At 40.3% G+C, this 9,937-nt stretch overlaps 1 protein-coding gene across 1 annotated transcript in view; it reads right to left on the reverse strand.

The window, feature by feature from the left end:
• thsd7ab (thrombospondin, type I, domain containing 7Ab) overlaps positions 1-9,394 on the reverse strand; it is a gene marked incomplete at both ends in the record, with an annotated part of 244,564 nt that extends 235,170 nt beyond the window's left edge. The window contains one exon of the mRNA XM_079240505.1: positions 9,244-9,394. Within this exon, the coding sequence (XP_079096631.1) occupies positions 9,244-9,394 (151 nt within the window). The remainder of the gene's footprint in view (positions 1-9,243) is intronic.
• Between the last annotated feature and the right edge of the window lie 543 nt (positions 9,395-9,937).

The following is a 9,937-nucleotide window of genomic DNA, read 5'->3' on the forward strand; positions in this document are numbered from 1 at the left end:
TAGCTTGAGATTCAAAAGTATGAAAGCAACAGTACTGAACTGTAACTTTGTTGCTTTGGCGCCCCCTATTACTAACTCAGCATCTATTTTGCATCCTGTCTTTTGTTTTTGTTTTTTTGTCTTTTCCAGCATTTAAGCAAGCAGAATGATGGTCTGGATGCTGTGTTCTGCTGAGCAAATTTACTTTGCCAAGGGGAGCATTACTGGTATGATGATCCCCTTGATTTTCTGGATTTTTATTTCTTAATTTATTTTGTGTAAATTTTTGAGTTTCTACTGCTGGACCAGACCAGAGAGGACAGGAGCAACAGAAAGACAAAGGGAAAGAGAAAGAAAACACCTCATAGAGAGAGAGAAAAAGAGAGAGACAGAAAGAGAAAGAAGGAAAAAACAGACATTTGCTTAAACGTATGCATGTACACCCATTCGCATTTGTCTATATAGACGCTTGTACCTACATATTCACACACATAGACACAAACAGGCCAATCTTAGATTCTTATTCCCCCTGCATAGGACTAGACTATCAAGTGTCAAGAGCCCCGTAAACTATCAGGTTAAATATTAATGGTAGACAAAGAAAACAAGCTGCTGTTAGTGAATAATCCTGAACACATCCTGTCTCTTCTCTGAGCACTCTACAACCAGTAAAAGTCAGTCTGATGTTGCTGCTTGTCTTATCTCTGGTTTTGCTCTTTCTTTTCTCCTCCTTATTTCCTGTTTACTGAAACAGCCGTGGTGTTGATATCCAGTTGCTAGAGCTTTCACATAATGTCTCAGGCTGGAACAAAAAATGTTACATGAAGGTTTTCAGCCTTGGGATGCTGCAGGGTGACGGCATCTCCAGGAATGAGCATAATAAATCTCACAGTGCCATCAAAACAAGTCTGAAGCACAAAGTTTTAAAGTCATGCAGTTATATAGTACTGTTGTAAGTTTAAAAATACCTCAGCCCAGCCTGTCCACAAAATATTATTCGTCTGTTTGTCCTTGTGGACAAAATACAGTGTCACAATGTTGAAAAGTGTTTCTGTCCCCATTGTTGTTTTCATCCACCTTGTTCCTCTGGGCAGCATTTATGTAACACGGAGGGAATAGCAAATTACTATATTATAAAACATATAAATTGCAACTTTTACATTTTTGTAATCGTCCCACTATGATTACTTTCGCCCCAGAGTGAAGACCTAATCATGTAACTTATACAGCTATAAAAGCAAGTTTTAATAACCCAAACTATTTGTAGGTGAGAGGGTAGTACAAAAGAGAGGTGAGGTAGAGAAAGAGGAGATGAGTATAGTGACTGTAAGACTTTTCCCTTAACATTATTATATTGACAATCATCATCCATTTGAAAACTGACCAGAAATGCTTTACATTTAACACAAAGTGTTTATTATAAGCAACCAATATGGCCATTTCACATAGCAAAAAGTTAAATTAAACTATGTAAGAAGAAGGGATTTCTCACATCTCATTCAGTTTTATTGGTTTGCTTAATGACCAATGAACTGATTCTCATATATATGCTCAAATAACTACTAACAAAATTTATTATTAAAAGCGAAAGATAAAAACCATCAAATTAGAGATAACAAACACTGACAGAAATACTAAGCAGAATATTGTTCATAAATCGGGTCAAAACTGCCAATTACGGTCTGTTTTTCATTTTAAATAAAGGGGGTCATGTAGTTATACAAGATTCACACAGCAAAATGCTGTAATGTGATGTTCTCATGATATTCAGACTTAAGTTCTTAACCACACTGCAGATTATAGCCGTGTTCTATCCATGACCTAATGATGATAAATTAATCTTCAGGCTGCAAAGCAATAAAAGCCTCCCAGGGCATCAAGCTCTCCAGTAACAGCATCCAAACTACCATGAAGAAAAAGATTTTATGCATAAAAGAGGACCAAATAAAAATATAGTGCCATGAGTCGCCCACAATAGAGCAAACACGAGTGGCTGAGATGGGGAGAAATAAAAGATTACTGAATGGACAGGAGGATATTTACTTCCAGCTTCCTCCATCTCTTAAGCTTTATTAGAATAGCATCAACAGAGGCAGCAGGGGCGCTTTTCAGCTAAATGTCACTGCTTTATTCGACGATGCTGCTATTTCTTTCAGCCTCCTGAAGCTGCCTTCTGGTCTCTTGGGAAGTCAAGGGCCTGTTTTGAATGCCACTCCCTGACCACGTTTGTGCCTGAGTTTCTCAGTATGGGCTGAGGATTTATTGTAGTTTTTTTTTTTTTTAGCTTGTAGCTGAATGCAGATTTATGCCCTTGTTTGTGAAACAACACCAAAGGGAGAATAATTTTAGTGAAATAACAAAAAAAAAAAAAAAAAATGAAAGCGCAAATGTTTTCTTGGCTTAATTTCTGGCATTGGTTCACAGCATGGTCAATGGAGCGAAATAATGTCTCCATGAGGGAGTAACGACTCCTTTAGCAACATCCTTTACTTTTATTTAAAAAAAATGGAATGACAGCTCTTAAATATTTTTATATTATTTACTTGATGTGACTCACCAAGAATACATAAAACTATAAAACAAAATAAACTAAAATAAAATTTTTACAAGCGTCCAAAATGTTTTCTGTTTTGCTCTAAATTATAGACAGTGTAGTGGTTTGATTTCATTGAAAAAAATAAAAACAATAAAATATTAAGACATCACAATTTTCCACAAAAATAAATAAAATGTATAGACGTCTAAATATCTTTATTGTCAATCCTTTCTCAGGAAACTTAGTGAAAGTACTTTCAGCTCAGATAGTAATCCTTTTACAGCAGCATGTGTCACTCTGTTATGTCAGTTCAAGGCTGAAAATCGAAAAGAAGACATCCCTGGATAATATGCTCTGCTTACTCATACTACAACTATCTGCAGACAGCACCACAGCTGACTGACAGCCCTCCATCAAACATTTGGTATGAGCCATTTGAAAATAGTGGAATAAGGCAGAAGGAATCCTCTTATGTGACTCTAAATAAACTTTTTTGGATGAAGTGTAATCTCTAATCCTGCCATCCTTCCTATATCAGTAATAACCAGGTCTTACGTTGAGCTCTGCCATTTAGATTAAACAAACTCTGGCATCTTTCACTACTGGATGTATTGGCAATTTCAAAAAAATAGGCAGCAGTCTGCTGCGGGTAGAGTACTATCTCCAAAGCCATAAAATACATGGGTCAAATGTGACGTATCTTTGCTGCAAATGCTTTTAAAACCAAAAGCAACGTCATGCTGCTGGTGAGCTGTCAATCCTGCAGCAGAGACAGTGAAACGTAGGACACCGCAGCTTGAGCCACATCCAGAACTTTTAACTGAAAAAGTGAGTAGGACTTTTTGGCACTTCATTTAATCCGACTGAGTTCTATTTAAAAGACCGGGACTACTTTGTGTCTTTAGGTAACTAAATCTGAACAAACAAAAATAACATGTGGAGTTCCACAAGGCTCTAGTTTTGGGCCACTGCTGTTTAACAGCTACAAAATCCTATTTGCTCAAATTATGAAATACAACTAAATAAGCTACCATAGTTATGCCGATGACACACAAATACGCATAACATCTCACAAGGAGTTGAAAGTACGATCCAAACTCCGATCAAAGGCATTGATCAAGTTAATGACTGGATGATCCAGAACTCCCTTCAGTTAAATGAATATGATAGTGTTTGGAGTCGAGAAGCAAGGCCCGATTATCCAATGGGCATTAAGGGCACAGGCCCAGGGGCCCACGCTCACTTGGGCAAACACACATAGGGCAAACACCAGCAGTTTAGACATGAAAAGAAATGTACATAAAAGCCAGATAGTTACACCACAGTGTCTAGTGTATTGCTATTGGTACCACCGGCTGAGAGATGTTAGAAATGTCATTCTACAATTTTCACAATGTTGTGGTGGGGAAGGGGGCCCCTGAAACACTCTGGGCCCAGGGGCCTGTGCACTTTTAATCCAACCCTGCCGAGAAGGACAGATCAGTGACTAAGCTAGAAATCTTGGTGTAGTCCTGGACCCAGACCCGAATTTCAGCATCACACTGAGACACTTGTGAAGTTGGGTTTTATCACTGAAAGAACATATCAAGGATTAAAGGACTGGTGTGTCAGTGGGACTGAGAAAAACTTGTCCGTGCATTTATCTTTAGCAGACCAGAAAACTGTAACGCTGTCCTTACAGGTCTCCCCAATAAGTCCATCAGACAGCTGCAGTTATTCCAGAACGCTGCTGCTCGAGTCCTCACTAAGACCAAGAGGTGATCATAAAACTCCAGTCCTCAAATCTTCACACTGACTCCATAAATCCCACTGTTGGTAAAGCACTGAATGCTTTAGGACTTAGGTACATTTAGGATCTTCTGGTTTGTTATGAACCAACCAGATCCCTCAGGTCATCAGGGTCAAACCTACTTCTGTTCCCAGAGTCGGATCTAAACATGCGTCAGCGTTCACTGTTTATGCTTCTCACGTGTGGAACAAACTTGTCTATTTGCCACCTTTTTATCAAAGTAATTTACTTTCTCACACTGTAACTTTTATTTCACGCGTTTTATCTACTTCATTTACATTTTTTTCTCTGTAATGCTTTTAACGTTTTGTTTTGCAAAACTCTTGGAACTGTCACGTACATAAAATGTGCTATACAAGTAAACATGCCCAACATGCTTCTTTTGAACAGTTGCAGGACCAAAGACGCCAAACTGAAACGAACCATCTCAATTTCCAACCCCAACCCAACTAAAAAGGAAAACAAAAACAAAGCAAGCATGCTGAACTGAAATAAAACCCACTGGCACACGCTGCAATGAAAAATTAAATTCCCATGGAAATTATGTTAATTTATATGCATGGCCTAAATTTGTTGCCTGTTGCTAAGGAGTTTTAATGGTGGCTGGCCAATTACTGGCCAGATTCTGGTTGCCCTAAGGTGGAATGTTAATTAAGGTCGTGGAGGGTCACGTTGTCTCCAAGGGATAGTCTCTTTGGGAGGACGCCAGTCACATTCCTGCTGCTTTAAAAGCTCCCACCGCTCAGTAAGTGTTTGTGTTGTTTTTTCTTTCTTTTTCTGGCTCTAAGACAAGAAAACTGCCTGGTATAATGCAGGTAAGCAGGCATTAACACTCAGCTACTTAAAGAGGAGGATTTTAAAGGCGGACAGAGATACCATGAACAAATATAACACATGCTGCTTCTCAGACCAGCTGAGGACATGAATCAGAACACCTTCAACAATTGTAATTGCTGCAAGGACGACACTATGCACCCTCTTTATCAAGGTAGAAATAAAGGCTGGAGAAAGAACTTTTCGGTTAATTAGTCCAAAGCACATGAAAAAAAAATCAATATTGTAGTTTCTATTCATCTCGAGGGTTTCCTTTGAACTCAGCTTGTCTCGTGCGCTTGTTTACAATAAGTCTGACTGTGGCACTTTGCCACATAATGACCTTGCTTTGCTGTATTGAACTTGTGAACCTGTCACACCTGCTCTCCCTCAATTTCCTGAATGGCCTCTTCTCTGGGTCTGCCGTAATAGAAGGTGATTGTGAGAGAGCGCCTATCAACCCTCCGTGAGGGTGACATCCTTCACCGCGAGTGCTTCTGTAAAGAGAGGGATGTATTTTGCTAACGATGGCCTGTCAGCCCTTCTCGCCTTGTCCCAGAGCCTGGAAAGGTGACATCAGCCGGTTGTGGTGACACACAGCTACGAGTTCATAGTGCAGGAAACTACAGATGTCTTCACTGTATGGTACCGCATAGGAGAAAAGCTCAATTCTTCCTGAGATCCACAGGGATCCAAGGCTGTGTGCACAGCAATACTCTCACAAACACAAATGTATAGTGCTTCCTCTGGATTCTGAAATTATCTAAAAACAATACCAGCTTTTTTTTTTTTTTTTTTCTACACCAGCTTTACGATAGACACAGTCTCTATATCCTGATCCATCTCAGGGCAGCAGAAAAGAACAGAAAGTTATGCACACGATTCCTCAGCAACTCAATAATACATTAATTGAATGAATGAATGAATGAATGAATGGATATCCCGTTGGTAGAAGTCTTTTCTTAAAGTTCACCACTGCCACACAGCTTTTTCTAAAACAGAAAAAATAGGAAACAGCAATAAAACACAAATAATAAACTTCTTTACAAATACAGCATAACAAAAAAACATTGATGATTTAGAAAACATAAAAACTAAAAGAAAGTATGAGACAAAAAAAAACCCAATAAAAAAAACGGTCTTGTTTTCATGTTTCTTGGTTTGTTTTAGTTGTTTTATTTTAAGAATATTTTCTTAGTAAAAAAATTGAAAAGATGTATTTATTTATGATCACTTAATTTATATAAGTTCACTTTAGTTTTGTATTTTGCTTTTCTTTTCCTAATCAGGTGCCTGATTAGAAACTATTGATTTGCTCTCATTATTTCTTTACTGGAAAATACTTATCAACATGTTGAATTCTGGGTGATTGTTGCAGACTGTATTTATACAAAAAAAACATACCAAACATATTTTTCTGTTAAAACAATTAGTTAACGAGCCTATATATGCTTCAGGTGACTTAACAGGCTTTTGTCGGAGCGGCACGTGATGGGAAGTGATCTAATAGAGCGAAACAGGACATAAAATTGGACTAACTTGATGAGAGGCCTGAGGTGACTTGTGCGTAATCTGAAAGATGGATAATCCAAATCCTTGGAAAGATTATGAGTCTGCACTCAGACGAGGTGAATGTTGATAGAAAAAAAGTGATCAGATCAGCAGGTCAGAACTGGATCAGTGCCTGTTGATGCACGTCAGCAGCTCAAACAAGCATGGCGTCCTCCTCCTTTTTCTGGCAAGCTATTTCAGGAGCTACTTTTTTAGACCTGAGATGTGCTGAAGGAGCTGCCGTAGTCAGTGGATACAAAGATATACTACACTGTGTGTCTGCTCAAGACGCTATCACCTGCTCCACCACCTGTAATTGCTTTGTCCTCAGGCAAACTTGAGGTCTTGACAGCTCAGACCTGGCAACCTCGTCGCTCCAACAACCAAATTTAATGAAACAGCCACATTATAGCAGACAGGAGACCATGCATCTGCTGTGTGTTTATCCAGGAGTGTGTGTGGCACTTAGCAGTTCTCTACTAGTGGCACACGATGTTTTTCTTTTCTTTTTAAGATCCACTGTGTCATGCTGTAACTATCGGCAACTGCAAAGGTTTCTCTTGGATTTCATCATATATTCATCTTCAATTTCATTAATTGGAAAATGCAAAAGGAGGACAATGATATGCGACGAAGGGAAAGAATAAGAAAGGATGACTAACTCCCAGCAATAAAAGTCTCTGGAAGAACTGTGGCTTGCCATTATCACATCATTATCATCACCTCTGTCATCCTTATGGTGCCTGTAATCACTGGTTTTCTTTTGTCAGCTATCCCACTACCACCATCAGAGATTTCTCTCTGCCGGATCCTGTTGTCTCTATCTGACACATTTGAGCTTACCTGCATCTCCATCAAACCCAGATTCAGCAAATTTGCACAGAAGGCAATAAAAGCAATGCAACCCCCCTGAATTCCCTTCAGTTTGAAAAAAAAAAAAAAAAAAACAGGGGCTGTATTTCAGCTAAACTCATCAATATGCAAAACATCAGAGCATTGCTTGCCACAAGAATATTCCCTCCGCTGCACGCTCCGCAAATGTGCAGAAACATCATCAGATTTTTTTTTTTCTTTTAAACAAGAATGATGAAAAACGCTGGGACTCAAAGCAGCAAATTCTGCTGTGTGATTCTGATGCCAGGCAACTGTCAAACCAAAAAAATTAAAAAAAAAAAAAGAAGAGGGAAAGACTCCGGGGCTGAAATCAATGCTCTACCTTTTATTTGGGAAAAAGTGAACAAACTCCCAACACTGGATTGGATTTCAAAGAACAGAGCCTTGAGCTTTCCAGTTGCGAAGCATGTGTAGTGTGGGAGAGAGGCATAATCATTATGACCTACAGTAGGGCAGATGTAGGTTAAGGTAGTCGTTCTCGCTCTGCCTGCAGTGCTCACTCTGCCTTTCTCTTCTTCAAGTCTGTTCCCTGGGCTGTCATTCCTGGGTTGTTAAATCCCTGCTCCTTTAATCTCCTTACTCAGCTACATCCTCTTTAAAGATTCAGAACCACAGGAGAGACGTGGTATGCGTCAACTGGGGACTTGTGCCGAGCGAGGCGGGGCGGGACATGTGGAGTGGGGGTATTTAAATTAGGACTTGAGAGATGAGAAGTTGGACTGGCTCTGAGAAAATAAATTGTTTGGGGTAAAACATTAGTTTGAGACAGGAAACCCCAAACTCCTGAGTTTAAAGAGCAAAAAGGAGGTGGCTGTTTAATTACAAAAATCCCTTGATACTCTTAAAGGAGACTACAGAGGCTGTTTTTCAGTGTCTTGAAAGTGGTTTTCACTGTGGTTATTGTGGTTTAGGTGCAAGATCTCTACTCTAAAGCCATAAAGTAGTGCCAATTGTGCATAATTGGGTGTTTGCTTCCTTGCAATGTAATTCACTTTGACACACAATTCAGTCTACTCGATTCCTTCTCTGATAAGAAAGCGGCTTCAGTGCAGAAAACAAGCATGAGAGGAGATAAGAACCAACCATCAATCTGCACATCTGCGTCATGTATGAATCCCAAACGCGCCCCCTCCACCCCTCCTTACAGTCAGAGCTGTTGCCATATCGATACCATCAAACCACTCCAATTCTCCCCCACAAAGCACTATTGTGAGACAGTACCAATCAATCATCCGCATGGTGTAACACACAGCGGCAACACTTCAATAATGGTGCATCACCTGAGTCTCCGAAATGACAGTAATCCATTCAGAAATGGATCACAGCTGGAGGAGGCGCCTCTACTGTAGATTTCTGGGTCATCTTTTAAGTGTGTGTGTCTTTGAAGCTCAGCAGCATGGGGTCGAATAACTCAAATAACAAATTAATGAGTCAACCAAAGTGTGTGATCTGGAAATATTGTTGATCAGGGCGAGCCTGGACTAAATCCAAGAAGCTTTTACTGTCACTGCATTGGTGTGGGACGTTCTTTAAAACAGTTAAAGCAGCATTCATGGCAGCTTTTTCACAGTTAAACTAAAAACACAAATTATTTCAACCAATAAGCAACCAGCTCCTTGTAAACACTCCATCTGTAAAGCAAGCGTTCATATTTAAACTGTGATTAATGGGTTAGCAGTACCTGTTTCCCAGAAGTAGACAGACTTCCCATCATCTGTCTGTGAATGAGCCTCCCAGAAACCACACAACAGCAGCAATGTCACCAAAAGGTACCAGCTCTCCTCTGTCCTTTTTTGGAAGGTCCGTCCCGCACCCCTCCACCCCAGCCCCATGGTCCTCCACAGGAGAAAAGTAAATCCACTCAGCTCGGAAGGTCGGACAAAGCAGCGATGATAAAAAAAAAGAAAAAAAAAAAGAAAAAAAAAAAAAGAAGAAGAACAAAAAAAACAACCAAGTCCGAGAGGCGAGGAGGAAGTAAAGCGTGCTTCAGGTTGGGATGAAGAGAGGGGAGGTTTGGGAGAGGGGGAAATAATGGTGAGGTGTGTGTGAAAGGTGGTCCTGCAGAAGTTGAGGTCCAGAACTTGTGTTCTTGTAAAGGACAGAAAGAGTAATTCGCCTCCTGTTTGTTTGTTTTGTTCCCAACTTGGCAGGATGGTCCCAGAGGGAGGCGGTCAGTGATGGGGACTGAGCTGCAGATGGATGGTACAGCCGTCCTCCTCCATCGTATCCGCTCCCACTGTTTCCGTGGCTGCCTCTGTCCTCTGGCTGCGGAGCAGTGACAGTGGGCGAGTGTCTGCAGTGTTGTTCTCCTCCCTCCCTCCCTCTCTCTCTCTCTCTCTCTCTCTCTCTCTTCTCTCACTCTCTCTCCTCCTCTC

The sequence above is a fragment of the Telmatherina bonti genome (genome assembly GCF_933228915.1).
Source record: "Telmatherina bonti genome assembly, chromosome: 5".
NCBI classification, from domain to species: Eukaryota; Metazoa; Chordata; class Actinopteri; order Atheriniformes; family Telmatherinidae; genus Telmatherina; species Telmatherina bonti.